The sequence below is a fragment of the Herpailurus yagouaroundi genome, unplaced genomic scaffold (assembly GCF_014898765.1).
Source record: "Herpailurus yagouaroundi ecotype Mexico unplaced genomic scaffold, PumYag 202, whole genome shotgun sequence".
Taxonomy (NCBI): domain Eukaryota; kingdom Metazoa; phylum Chordata; class Mammalia; order Carnivora; family Felidae; genus Herpailurus; species Herpailurus yagouaroundi.
The window spans coordinates 18,429,965-18,443,981 of NW_024412433.1; the positions used below are offsets into that span (position 1 = coordinate 18,429,965).

General features: G+C 57.7%; 2 protein-coding genes across 9 annotated transcripts; both read right to left on the reverse strand.

Moving 5' to 3' along the window:
• Positions 1-2,556: 2,556 nt before the first annotated feature.
• Positions 2,557-10,013, reverse strand: GMPPA (GDP-mannose pyrophosphorylase A). 8 transcript variants are annotated; one of them, XM_040450926.1, is made up of 14 exons: positions 9,904-10,013; positions 8,956-9,016; positions 8,748-8,845; positions 7,719-7,822; positions 7,277-7,463; positions 6,866-6,925; positions 5,434-5,564; positions 4,686-4,700; positions 4,176-4,310; positions 3,971-4,068; positions 3,757-3,803; positions 3,470-3,562; positions 3,176-3,344; positions 2,557-2,861 (listed from the first exon to the last, which is right to left on the reverse strand). In XM_040450926.1, the coding sequence occupies exons 2-14, from the start codon at positions 8,993-8,995 to the stop codon at positions 2,761-2,763; spliced, it is 1,278 nt and encodes a 425-aa protein (XP_040306860.1). In that variant the 5' UTR covers positions 8,996-9,016; positions 9,904-10,013; the 3' UTR covers positions 2,557-2,760. The 8 variants fall into 8 exon arrangements, with proteins under 8 accessions (XP_040306860.1, XP_040306862.1, XP_040306859.1 ...); XM_040450928.1 differs by lacking the exon at positions 9,904-10,013 and adding an exon at positions 9,596-9,883; XM_040450925.1 differs by lacking the exon at positions 9,904-10,013 and adding an exon at positions 9,221-9,883 and having other exon boundaries at positions 8,956-9,010.
• Positions 10,014-10,583: 570 nt separating this feature from the next.
• SPEGNB (SPEG neighbor) lies at positions 10,584-12,653 on the reverse strand. Its single transcript, XM_040450933.1, has 5 exons — positions 12,581-12,653; positions 12,324-12,451; positions 11,692-11,999; positions 10,988-11,129; positions 10,584-10,818 (listed from the first exon to the last, which is right to left on the reverse strand). Exons 2-5 carry the CDS (start codon positions 12,449-12,451, stop codon positions 10,680-10,682), a joined length of 717 nt encoding a protein of 238 aa, XP_040306867.1. The 5' UTR covers positions 12,581-12,653; the 3' UTR covers positions 10,584-10,679.
• Between the last annotated feature and the right edge of the window lie 1,364 nt (positions 12,654-14,017).

A 14,017-nucleotide genomic window follows, 5' to 3' on the forward strand; every position in this document is an offset into this window, starting at 1 on the left:
CTGGAGGGAAGGAAGGGGAGGAGGAAGAAGGGGCGGGGGGAGGGGAGCGGGGGTGGCAGGCGGGGCAGAGTAATTGCGTGTTTGTCAGTTCTCCTGTCTGCACAGGAGGGAGCGTGTGTGGTGGTGGGTGTAGCTTCGCCTCGAGGAGTGTGTGTCTGTTGGCAGAAGTGTCAGTGTGTCTGTCTCAGGGGTCTGGGCTCTCCTTGGCCCCCGCCCTCCCCTTTGTGTTTTGGGGAGCGCAGCTCTGGGCACACCCAGCTGTGCTCCGTGCTGATGCAGCAGATGTGGCGGGGCCCCAGCTGTGCCTGCTTCCCGGAGAGGGGGAGGGGGCTGCAATCTGCTCCCCCGATAATGGCTGCTCAGCGCCAGGGGGAGGGGATGGAGATGGGGGTGGGACTGGGGCCCTGGTCAGCCCCGCCAAAGGGACAGGAGGGAGATGAGGGCCCTGCCCCCACCCCACCCCGGCCAACCTCCCCCCAGTCTGTGTTCTTGGCTCGGCCTCTCCCCCTCGCTGGCTCCTGAAGCCCATCCAAATTTCCGTCCAAGCTCGGTCCCGGTCGGGCCCCAGCTCTCCTCCCATCGCCCCATCCAGCTCGGTGCCAGGGACCTGCCCCCCTCCCCAGCCCCCAGCTTGCTCCCCCTCGTGGATTTTACAGAATCATCTTTTTATGGAAACCTAAAAAAGCACTAATGGCAGGAGCGCACCCCTCCCCCGCATCCCTTCCCCCGCTCACCCCCACTTCCCACCCCAGCTCCCTCCCTTCTCCCTTCTCCAACCCTTTGGGGGCCAGCACCCTCCTACTCCTACAGGGCCAACGAAGACCTAGAGGTGGTGGAGAAGGGGGCTCCCACATCCTGGGCCCTGAGCTGTGCCCTCAGAGGCAGACTGGGTGCTGAGTCCCTCCTGGGGCGGACAAGGGCTGGAGGGGAGTGGAGGGCATCACAGCTCCTTCCTAGACCCCCACCTCTGCCTGAGCACACACGCAGCAGTGACTAGGGCAGCCTGGTGGGAGGGGGCATGTTACAAGGATCTCCGCTACACTGGCCACCCCCCGCTTCAAACACTGACCCTTTCCCCTTCCAGTGCCTCTCCCCACCCCCACTGGGCCTAGGAGGGGGGTCCCGGGGGCCAGGGCCTGACACAGACTTATTGGATTTCACGGTGTTTTGCTGAGAAAATAATTAAATTATCATATTTATGATGGAGCTGCCATGGCCTCTGCCAACCACTTGGAACAGAAGGGTCAGGACTGGGGGGAGGGCAGGGAAGGGACCCAGTCTCTGGCCCCATAGCCCATCTCTCTCCCAGCTCCCTCCTCAGGGAGTTGACCCCAGGCCCAGAGTAAGCATCTGCCGTTCCCTCCAACCCCATGCTGATAATGGAAGGTCTGGGCTGGAGGCAGGGACAGGAATGGGAAAGAGGCTGAGTCAAGGCAGGTCGTAGGTCAGGACTGCTAAAACCCGGCTCCTTTCACACACACTCCCATACAGCCTGCAGGGCCTGAGGGGGCTGGGAGGTCACATCTAGCCCAATTCCCACATTACCCTCAGCCCGGCTCCAGAGAAAGCACATCTTCCTAACTGCTCAGCTCTGATGCTCTGAAATCCTGGGCTCTGTCCCAGACCCTGGTGCTGATAACAAGGCCCCGGCACCCTGCCGCCTGCCACCCCTGCCTGCTGCCAGGACCCCCTCCTCCCTCCCACCCACGCCCTGCCCCCCCATTCTCTTTGGGTAATTAGATTCCTCTCAATTAGCAGATTACGATCATTACCAGCTCATCTGGCAACTAAGCTCCGCACCCACAGCTGGGGAAGGGGGGGGGCACCAAGAGGGGCACACGGGGGTCACGGGCAAACATGATAGATGGTTGGGTTTCTCTGGGGCTTCAGGAATGTGGAGAGGACTAAGACCTCCCAAAGGGCAAAGTTGGTGGCGGGAGGTGGCCAGGGCCCCTCCTCTCCCAGCACCAGGGGCCCCACTGTGCTGCAGGTACCAGCTTAGTTAGGTCTGTCCCGCCTGCCAGGGGAGAAGACAGACACCAACCAGGCCTCGGGAGGGGAGAAACCCCCACCCAGCCAAAAGCCAGGCGAGGAACAGATGGAGCTGGCAAAGCGGAAAACAGGCTGGGGCCGGGCTGGGCAGAAACTGAGGAAAGCAACCACCGGCTGATCCAATCTCAGGCCTGTGGCTCTCAGTCTGTGAGCCCACGGCCAGCACCCCACGGCCCCACCGAAATCCTTCACCCTTCCCTTCAGAATCCTTACACTCAGAGCCCGAGCCAGGGCCAACGAAGAGGAACAGGAAGGCTGGCAAGCTGGCCATGCTGGGGTGGGGGTGAAGGCAGGGGCCAGGCAGGCTGGGAGCCTTGGGGGCCTTCCTCCCTAGCAGCGAGAGAGGCTAAAGGCACTGGGAGGGGGAGATTTACCAGGGCTCCAGATTCATTATTCATGAGCCGGCAGCGATGACTCCAATTTAAATGCTAATGTGGGGGGGCCTGACTCAGCTGCCCCCCTTCCACCCCCACCCCCAGCCCAGGCACAAACGGGAGTCCGTGCTGGCTCCAAGGTTCACGGGGGTTTATTAGGGAGCGGAGAGGGAGGCCTGGAGTCTCCCCAGCCACCCGGCCACCCACGTTGCTCCCCGACATGTGAAGATCCTGCCTGGCTTCCTCCGGTCTTTTTGGACAGAGGCTGGCCATGCAGGCAGCAGCCTTGAGGGGGGTGGGCAGGAGTTGGAGGGGTGCCTTCTGGCAGTCCCCCTCAGAGGATGATCTGGTTGGTAAAGCTGCGGCTCAGCTCCTTGTGTGGCAGAACAATCGAGTTCAGGATGAGCACCTCAGCAGGGATCCGGACACGGCAGCCTGCAGGGGGGACGAGGGCACCAGGAGGAAGCCATGGGGAGGGGAGACCAGAGGCCAGGAGCTGGGGCCACTGCCATCCGGGAGGGATCCCTCCCTGCCCATCTGTGCCCTGGCCTCTTGCCCCCAGTGACTCAAATCAGGGCCTGGCACACAGCAAGCACTTGGTAAATGTTTGCTAAGGGAGTAAACACGCATGTGTATGTGTGCACGCAAACACACACACACACACACACACGTGCACACATGCTCCCCACAGGGCAAAGCCATCACCTGTGGAGGTTTTCCACAGCCGTCTGTCCCCTAGGAAGCCATACCTAGGATGGTGATGGCAGGCAGCAGCTTCCCATCCTTGAAGAGGCTCTCACTGTCCATGTGTGCTCGCGGGTCGTTGGGATTGGGGTCATTGGGGGTACCCTCCACACGGGCCCAGCGCCCCACAGTGCTCCCCCAGCCCACAATGGTGTGCAGAACACACGTGTGCTCCTGCCAAACATGACAGTGTGAAGTGAGGGGGTAGAAGGTGCCAGATGCAGAGCCCACAGGGTTCACCCCTCCCCTCCAGCCTCAGGGTCCCATGCCCTGCCTGCCGCATGTGCCTGGGCACCTACCTGCAGCGTGGCTCCATGGAGGACAATGCTCTCTCGGAGCCGCACACCCTCGCCCACGGTCACCCCCTCCCCAATGGAGACATTGGGGCCCAGCTGTGGAGAGGAACACATACTATGACCCCTGGAGGGCCTTGGAGAAACCCAAATCCAAACCCTTCATAGAACAGATAAAGGGAAGGGACCTGCTTGTGGCCACACAATGGGCTGACAACGCAGAGCCCAGCACTCTGAGCTCAGGAGTTATCTGCACCGCCCCACCCATCCGGACAGCCTGGCCCACCGCTTACCACAGCCGACGGGGCCACCTTGGCCGTTGGGTGGATGTAAACGTTTCCTAGAAGCAGAAGAGAAGACCTGGGGGCAAATACCCTAAACCATATCTGGTTCAGGGAGGGCAGGGATTGAGTCTTCACCTCTGAATCTGAGGTTGGGAGTCATGGCTCTGAGGGTACAGGAGGCTGGGGTGGGGGGCAAAGATTAGGAAGGGGGCAGGGCGGGTACCTCGGATTCGTGGACCCCCTGGGGTGTGCTTGGCCAGGCGTTCTGGGTGAGTGAGCTGGTACTGGCCCAGGTAGAGGCGGGAGGCATAGAGGGCTGAGCTGGAGGGGCCCACAAAGTGGAACAGGGGTTCAGGGGCCAGCAGGTGCCTACCACCCGAAAGTCTCAACTCCCAGGTGCCCCACTCACCTCCCAGAGGCATACGTACCCTGCAGACTTGATCTGGCTCCAGATACCATCAGTGAGGTGTACATAGATCTGGCCCTGTCCAGCCAGGGCTGAGAACACATCCTGTTCCAAGCGGATGGTGCCTGCCCCTGGCCATAGGCCTGAAGAGTCCTCCCTGGCAGAGAGGAGAAGATGTGGGCATCAGTGCCCCGGCTGAGCTGGCCTGGGAGACCCACACAGTCTCTCAGAGGATAGGAATCTGAGGGAATCCCACCCCCTCTCCAGGTCTGGTCAGACCCTCTCCAAGGGGAGGCTTATGTCCCCGGAGACTCTCCCACTGCCCTTACCCACATCACCCTCCACCCCTAGCTAGGGTGGTATCCCGGGGGATCCCCAGGCATGGACCACACCCCATCTCTGCCCCCTGTCCAAGAAGTTGACCCAGACATAGCTTCCCCCCATTTTCCTATTCTCCTCCCCGTCCACTCCTCCCAATCCCATCTCCGGCTACCCTCCCTCTCACAGGATGGAAGGAAACACAGACACTCACCCCAGAGGAAGACAGCTGGTGAGGGCAGAGACAGTCACAGAAAGAGAGGGGGAGAGAGAGATGGTAGAGATGCCAGCTCAGCAGAAACAGACAGAGGCCAGGAGAGATGGAGAGAGAAGCAGAGATGGATGAGAGTGAGAGAGTGAGGCATGAGATGGGGAGCCAGCGGGGAGGAGGGGGTGAAGGGCAGGACCCACGGGGTGGGGGAAACACGGGGTGGGGGAAACACGTCCGGGGCCTCCAAGGATGACCTGGGGAGGGGACTGTGCTCAGCAGGACTCTGGGCACTATGCTATGAGGGGGAGCACTATGCTATGAGAGAGTGTGTGTGTGTGTGTGTGTGTGTGTGTGTGTGTCTCTCTCTCTCTCTCTCTCTCTCTCTCTCTCTCTCTCTCTCTCTGCATGTCTCTACACCCAAGCGTGTGTGCGCCCAAGTGTGTGTGTTGCCTTCTGTTCTGAAAGACATCTCTGGGACACTTAGGGCTTGAGAGAAATGGACCAGAAGGGGAGTGGGCAGGCAGTGACAGAGGAGGAACCGGGATGGATAAGGAAGAGGGACAGAATGAGGTTAGAAGGGGAGGGACTGGGAAGGCTCAGCTGGGGATGACAAGAGGAAAGGAAAAGGAAGGAGGAAGGTGAGCGGGTAGAGATGGAGCCTGCAGAGACTGGGGTGGGGGGGGTAGGGGGGGTTACGGGTGGTCTGGGACGGAGTGGTACTTGGGTTACAGGGCCATGGGGCCCGCCTCACAGTTGCCCATCCTGCTGGTTACGCTGGAAGACGTCCCGAAGGGGCTTCAGGGCTTCGGGGGAAAAGAGGTAGATGCCGCAGTTGATGATGTCACTAACAAAAGTGCTGGGTTTCTCCACGTAGTGCAGGACCTGGGGACACAGCAGGCTGAGTCTGGGAGAGGAGGGGCCGCTGCCACCATCCCCTAAGACCTTCTGATCTCCAGGTACTCCCTGCCGCCAGGGTGGCCTTCCTAACTGCAGTCACTGCCCTTCACCTTCAAGAGAAGTCCCAACTCCGTGCCTTTTCCCTCCCAATCCTCCCCACCTCCCAGCAGCCCTGGAGCACAATTCAATGCCGTTGCGCCTGCCTGTGCCTGGAATGCCCTTTCTCCGCTCTTCATCTGGAAAACCCAGCTTTCAAAACCCAGTCCACTCTGCCACTGCCTCTGTGAGTCTGCTCTTGTCCTGCCTCACAGGTGGCTTCTCAGGTCTGGGCACCCGTGGCCTCTGGCCACACCGCACTGTGGCACCTGTGTCATTTGCAACGTTTGATTTTTGCCTGTCTTTCCCACTGACAGGGGGTTCCTGAGAGGCAGGGATTGTATTTCTTTGGCTCTGTCTCTCTAACATCTAGCTAGTGCCTCGCATAAAACTTAAAAACACCCAAAATCACACATATTTATGTGTATGTGTGTATGTCTACCTGCGTGTGCCTGTTTAGATGTATTTTTAATACGAAAGCTTGAGCAAATAAAACGTCGGTGTGAAAGTCAATTAGGCTCAAGGGCTGGGAGTTTGACAAACAAGGACAGAGAACCTCTGCTTTGCCCTGCAGGCCCCCTACCTGCAATGCCTTCCAGTCTCCTTCTTCCTCTATGTGAATTTAACTCGGCTCAGACCTTGCCTCTTCCAGGGAGCTCTCCCAGCCCCCACCCAGGCAAGGCTGGGGTGGGCCTCCTTTTGTGTTCCCATAGCACCCTGTGCATACATCTATTGGGGCGATGAACCCATGGAAATTAACTGTTACCCCTTTGCTTTTTGCCAATCTCTCTAGAACGGATAGAAGATGAACAACCAAGGGTATGCCCCACCAGTCTGACAGCACTGGGGCCCCCCCAATAGCATCCCAGCATCCTCAGGGTGCCTGGGCGGCTCAGTCGGTTGAACATCCGACTTATTTCAGCTCAGGTCATGATCTCACGGTTTGTGGGATTGAGCCCCATATCGGGCTCTGCAGTGACAGCATGGAACCTGCTTGGGATTCTTTCTCTCTCTCCCTCTCTCTCTGCCCCTCCTCCACACACGTGGGTGCATGCATGCACTCTCTCTGTCTCTCTCAAAATAACTAAAGTGCTTTTAGAAAAACAGCATTCTAGCATTCTCTAGAAGCAGAGGGGTGGGGGAATGATGACCCAGAGTAAGAACCCAGCCAGCCCCCTCTCTGCTCTCACCTCGTGTGTCTGTGGATTCTCTACAATGCAGCCGTAGTTGAGGGATTGTGTCCTGTTAGCCTGAAAGACAGACACACCAAAACAATGACCCGCCTGCTCCAGGGCAGCAAGGTCTGTTTTCTTGCTTTCTTTCCCTCCTCTGCAGCACCTGCCACATATTTCTGCCACTGACAGGCCTTCAGCAGGGGGAGAACTGACAGCTGCCCTCCCCCTCCCTTCTTTCCAAGCAGCCACAGGGCTCAGGGTCTCCACCGCCACCTCAGCTACTGCTGGGATTTCTGGCACATTTCCCTCTTGATGTCGGTTCCCACTCCAGCTCCCTGGGCTGCCCCTGCCTCCCCGACACCCTGCATTCCAGGAACTTCTCTGGATCACCCCCTTTACACCCTCCAGCCTTCCCAGCCCCCTCACCGTGGTGCCAAGGAGCAAGAAAGGGTGAGGCTGGTGTCTGTAGGCATCCAACATAGCACTCAAGGGGAAGTCGGAACAGACGTCAGCGTTGAGCACGAAGAAGGCCTCAGGGCCCCCAGCCAGGATCTGGTCCCGGAAATGGTAGAGACCACCCCCTGTGCCCAGGGGCGCAAATTCCTGCAGGTACCTGTCCCCAGGGACCCCAGAGCCAGCTCAGTGAGATCAAAGGAGGCAGATATCCTGAGCCTGGCATCTGACCCCTCCTGCTCCCAGGAGTACATCTGCCTAAGGCCAATATACTCAGGGATTCAGAGAGGCCCAAACAAGAATCCTCCCAGTATAGAAGGGTAAAGTCTGGCAAACACCAACTCAACCCACTCACAAGAACCCTGAGGCCTAGGTCACTGTCCCACACCCCCATACTGCACGTGTGCACAAACACCTGACTGGAAGGTTAAACTCCTGCTGGGCAGCCTCTAGAAACCGGGTAAGGGGCTCGTCAGGTTGGTAGAAGCCAATGAGCAGAATCTCCTGCATGCCAGGGACCTGAGAACAAGGGAAGAGGTTGGGAGGAAAAAGAAAATATCTGATAGGAGGGAATGTTCAGGGAACCCCTGGGACAGTCCCAGGAGTCCAGAGACCACAGTTTTGGTCTCAGCTGTGGGGCCCCTGGGCACTTACTTTACCACTCTGGCCTGATTTCTCCTCCAGACAAAAAGGAAGTTAAAGGAAGTCTGTCCCTGGTCTTTCAATCTTTTACTATTTTACTGTCCCCCCCCCCCATCCCCCACATCTGAAGATCACCCTAGGAAAGATTCTGCTCACCAAGCTGCATGAAAAGATAATCCTTTCATTTCCCCCCATATTTATTATCTGTCAATCTGAGCTTGAGATCAGCATGAGATATGGGTACCATTTATCAAGTGCCTACTTTGTACTAGGCACTTTACCAACCTCATCTCTAAGCTCTGTCAGCCCACAAAGTAGGTTTTAATCACCCCATTTGACAAATAAGGAAACTAAGGCTCACAAAGCAGGGAGAAATTTACTCAAGTCCTTATAGCAGGCAGAGACTGGATTCAGATAAACCTCTACCTGTCCCAATGATAAAAGCAAGACAGAAATTAGCTCCATGGTGAGCAACGGTTTGAGTTCTGGGCTTTGCTATCATTAAGGTTCCTCATGCTACAGCTTTAAATGGTCTCTAAGATTCCTGCCTGCTCGCACATTCCGTGCTTTAAAAATAGGAGTGAAATCTAACCAAGAAGAGGCCAGATGAGAGACCAGATTAGTAAGGACAGCAGGGCAGTTGCACTGCATAACTCCAAGGGACACCATTCACACTGTCATTTGTAAATGGGAGTCCTTGGAGTTATGCCTGGTGGGAACAAGACACGGTTGGAAAGGGGGACGTACAGCATGAAGAAGATAAGCAGGAAGTGAGGTGGGAGTGGGGAGCCTACGGGGTTACCTGGGCACAAGCCTCAATGTGGTGCTGGATCATAGGGACCCCTGCCACTGGAAACAGGGGTTTGGGCACTTCAAAAGACAAAGGCCTGAAGCGAGTCCCTGAGACAGGAGAGAGAAGCCCATTACAGCTTCTTGCCTCCCTCCCTCTGCCTCCGCTCCACCAACCGCTCCAGCCCAACCTCCCTGCTCCTTTCCCCGGGGCTCCTCACCCTTTTGAGGGCCTCCAATCAGGATCACAGCTTTCAGCATGATGGCAATCGCTACCTAAACCTCAAATCCCAACAGAGAAATCAGGCTCAGATCTCACACCCCAATCCAAGAACCCCACTCACATCCCAAGCAAACCCCAAACCCCAAATAGAAACACTTAGCCCTCTCACAGGATGTAAATCCAAAATTCAATGTAGTCCCTCCCTGGACACAACACCTCACAAATCCCACACATCTGAAATCCCATCCCAGATTCCAACTGACCTTAAACCCCACAGTGGTTTCTCCTAATTCCTGAAATTCACACCTTGCAATTTGATCCAACAGACTTCCCTGTGGCCATAAGCAAATCTAGCTAACTCAGAAACTCAGTAATAGACCTCTTAGACCCCAAACCTCAAAACCAAAACCCCAAACCCAATGATTTCCAATTGTTACATTCTTATGCTGTAGATGTTAAGCCCTGAATCCCATGAGTGAACCCTGAATACTGAATCTCAAATCCTGAGTATGCCCTAGATATTTAACCACAATCCTAAGAGTGAATCCCTAGAAATAAGGTAACACTGATCCGCATCTCATGAATCCCAAGTCCGAGCAAAAACCCTTTATATGCCGAACTTGAATTCTAAAACTAACCTCTAAGTGATGAACCCTGAATCAAAAGACAGATTCCCTTGGCATCTTAAACACGGAATCTACTAGCCCCTGAGTCCCAATACTGGCGACGAGTGCTAAAACTCTGCATTCGTAGGATTGATTGCTGACCCTCTGAACCCTACAACTGACTCCGTCTAACAAACCCTAGCCTTGCTTAGACAGCGGTTGCGGGGCTAACACAAGAGCAGACCTCCGAAGGGCCAGCCGGGACCTCCGAGCAGCCACCGGTCTAGGGGCGGTCCCCTCCCTCCTACCCCTTTCGCCACCCCTCCATCGGCTCCGTTTACCACTAGGTCCCTTTATTCCAGCTCTGCGGCCAGCTACCGCTTGCTCCTTCCGCGCACGTGTCTTCTCGCCACTCGCGAGAACTCCTTCGCGGAGTATGCCGGGAATAGTAGTTCTTAAGCTCTTGTTTGCCGTAGCCCTCCTCGCTACCCCTCCTTCCAACTACGAAAGAGGAGGGAGGTGGGACTAAAGGGAGAAGAATGGGGCGCGGCCTAGGGATGGAGGGGAGTGGCTAAAGAGAAGGGTGGGGCCTAAGAGGCGAGGCTGGAAGCTAAGATTAGGACCCCAAACTGTCCAGGAACGGGCCCAGGAGTAGCAGTCAAAGTAGAGAACAGGGACACGGAGAGGCGGGGGCTAGAGACGAAAGGGGGTGTGGCCAGTCTTGAGATGGGCGTGGCGAGAGCCTCCTACCGCGAGTGGGTGGGGCTTGAGGGACTCAGAAAAAGAGAAGGCGGAGTCATAAGATCCTCCGACCGTCCGGCTGGTAAGGGAAGGAGCTTCGGTCGTTGAGAGAAACCTTGTCTCAGATTTACGGTCTGTAAAATGAAGCACTGGACCAGTCACTCTCCAAACATTCTGATCCCAACATTCTGTGACCGTGGTGTGTGGGTCTGGAGTAAGCGTGGGATTGGAGTGCAGGGGAAAAGAAACGGCGTCTCCAAAGAACAGAACAGGCGGAGGGTCAGAGAGAACAGCTTTATTAAGCAAGATGGAGGAAGGTTGTCGGTCCCACCCACCCCGGGGCTTGGAGCCAGGGCGAAAGGTCCGAGCGTTCCTTTCAGGCCACGTCCACTCGTGCGAAGCTCTGGTCCATGCCCAGGCTGTTCTCCACGTACACCTCGTACTTGCCGCTGTCCTCGGGCGTGGCCCGGCGGATGGTCAGCGTCGTGGTGGTACTGCCGATCTCGAAGAACACCCTGGCGGGGAGAGCGGGAGTGGGGAGGGCGGCCCGCGGTCAGGTTACAGGCGCCCGGGGCCCGGCTGGTTAGCCAGCTCTGGTGCTCGCCTCCCGTTCCCCGCCCCCCGGCCCACTCCCGCCAGTTTTCTGGGCCCCGTTCCGCCCCAGCGGCAGGTCCCCGCCCTCGCCTGTCATCCTCCTCGATGTCCTCCCCGTCCTTGGTCCAGCCCACGTCGGGTGCAGGCTCGCCCATGATCTCCGCAGTCAGCGTCACCGTGGCGCCTTTGCGCGCCTTAGTGTTATCCGGTCCCTTTTGAATCTTCGCAGGGACTAGAAGAGAAAGGGCATGCGACCTAGTGAGGGTCCTAGGGGTGAGGCGGGGCAGGGGCATCACCTCCCCAGATAATACCCAGCGCTAAATACGAGATGGATTTAAACTCGCAGTGTGACGCGGGGCAAGCCTGTAGCCTCTCTGTGGCTTCATCTCCTCAGCTGTTAAGCCGGGCTAGCAGCTGCCGTTCCAACTTCCCACGGGGGAGAGGGGGGGACGGAGGATCAAAAGAGGTACTACGAGTGCAAGCCCGGGAATGTTTACACACCTCGGTGCCCTGGAGACAGCTCCACGTAGTGGAAATTGCCCCGGGTTGGAGTCCGAAGACCTGGGCCCTAACTCTGGTAATGCCTCTGGTTCAATGTGACCTTGGGGCCCTGGTGTGGAGTGATGGAAGCCCACTGCGGACTTCTCAGTCTGGGTGGGAAGGGCTCCTGAGGCAGGCGGTGCCCCCAGCCCCATCGGGACTCGGCTAGGCCCAGCGGATCGCGCGCGGCTGGACCCAGTTGCGGCACCTGGAGGTGGTGCCGCTCTGCGTGGTGGCACCCGGGGCGCGCGTACCTTCCACCAGGATGCGCGCCGAGTCGGAGCACTGGCCGAAGGGGTTGGTTACGTTGATGCTGTACTGGCCCAGGTCTGCCAGCTCGCCGTCGCGCACCACCAGGGCGACCACGTCAGGGTCCTCGAAAACGTAACGATACTTGGGCCCGTCACGCAGCTCCTTGCCGTCCTTGCTCCAGCGGATGAATGGGTCCGGGAAAGCCGAAATGCGGCAAGTCAGCTTGGCCGCGCTGCCCTCGATCAGCACCACGTCCTTCAGTGGCTCCAGCACTCGTGGTGGCCCCTTCTCGCGAAGCTCCTTCCGGGACCTATCAAAGAGCCGGCTCAGGGCCCAGAGGACCCACGACACGGCTCTGGACCGCGGGCACCAAATTCCTCGCCCCCTCCCCCATTCGGTCCACTAGAACTTTAAATGTGGGGATGGGTTCGGAGGGAGCCTGCTCTTGAACTGTTACCCTGATGAAATGATTTATTCTTGTCGGCCACTGTGCCACACCTCACTAACGGCTTTCCCCTAAGTGCAGGGACCCCAGCGGTCCATAGCACTGTGCTCAGCTTCCACCCCCCACGCAGCAGGGTGCTTTCTGCAGCTCCAGCTCCCCTCCTCCTGAGGGCTCCGGGCTCCCCCTCACCTGTGGCCCCGGTAAGAGGCCTGGATGCGAATGGCTGCTCTCTGGACCTGGGGGTCGTTGATATCCAGGGTACATCCCGGAGGCGGGGCCGCAGCCGCTGGTTTTTTGGCGGGAGCTGCTTTGGACATCTGGGGAGCGCAAAACAAACATGGGGTCTAGGCTCACACAGAGACTTTGACTTTCAGCCTTTTCCCTGTCAATTCAGAACATCTTGGGGGATGGGAGTGTCTGGGGCTGATCTGAGGATGGGGACTCACCGCGGGCGGGTCGACTTCAGGACTTGGGTCGACTAGCTGGGTGGGAGGTGGGACAGAGCCCTCCTGGAAGGCACAGTAGGGGCACGAGCAGGTGCTCAGCCCACGGCCCTGGTTTTATACATCACTCCCCTCCTTGCCTTGTTTGGCGTGGTTGCCCCAAGCCCCCCGGGGACCCCAGCCCCGCCCACTGACCCAAGCGGGCTCCTTATTTAGCCTGAGGATGTGTTGGGATGCTGGCTCAGCCTCTGGGGCAGGCCCCGGGGAGGAAACCCGAGCAGCTCTGGGGTGCACTTCATGTCAGCACCTGGACAGCTGGGCAGCTGGATGCGGCCCCACCCCCTCCCAGGGCAGGGGGTAACCATCCCACTCCTGGGAGGACCAGACAAGGGCCCAGGCTGACAAGAGATTCAGCTCCCAGCTGGGGCAGCTTTACGCTCTGGTCAGTCCCCAGACTGTCAGACAACATGCGCTTCCCAGGACACTGTCCGTTAAGGGGCACAAGTGTTTGGGGGGGCGCCCCTGAATGACGCTAGAGTAGCGGGGTACTTCGCTGTCCATCCAGCCAATTATGAGAGGGCAGTGTGGCTGTCAGGACCAATCTGGAAGCACTTACTCCCCTGGCCCTGGAAGCCTAGGGTTGTCATTTCCGCGCTGTGCCCCCTGGCGGTCAACTGAGATAAACCTAGAGGGGATGGTAAAGATTTTTGAGCACAGCACCCCCTTCTACCACCCCAGTCCCACTCTCTTCCCTCCATGTGACATGGTAGGGTCTGGCTGGGCGGCACTGTCCCGGGAGATTTGGCATTAATACCAATCCCCCAATTCTAGGTCTGCCCAAGCCCCTTTGGGGTCGTAAACTAGTGCATGGGGGCACCAGACAGCTTGGATGAAGGGGTTCAGTTAACCCTGCTGGGACTTGCCTGGAGTCCAGCCTACCCAGTCCAGGGCACCAGGAAGAGCATTGCTTCCACTCTTTGTAACTGCCCGCCCAGGTGTGGAGCACTGTCACCTTTTGATCAGAGCAATTTTGACACAGCTCTGCTGACATAAATTACCTTTGCTCCTCCGGGTTTGGAACAAGCAGTTCACATGCCATTTTCAATGGAGATGGGAAGGGAGCTCAAGATCAGAGTGGGGACGGGAGAGGAATTTTACCATTTATCAAGATATGAGTTCAGGCACCTCATTTTTATATGAAAACACTTGCAGTGAGTAGGGGATTAAAGATTCTCACAGGCAAACTGTATATCTTCATCGCTAAAATGACAGGTGGGCAAGACGTCTCTGTAGTTCCTTCCAGCTGGCTTGAACATCCTGTTATTTTATGATGATGGGGCTTGCCTCTTCCCTGGGGTTCCTGAGAAGCCAGGGAGGCTGGGCTGGGTGAGGCTGGGTGAAGGTTGTTTGGGGGCACAGCCAAGGGGCCCTCAACCACGA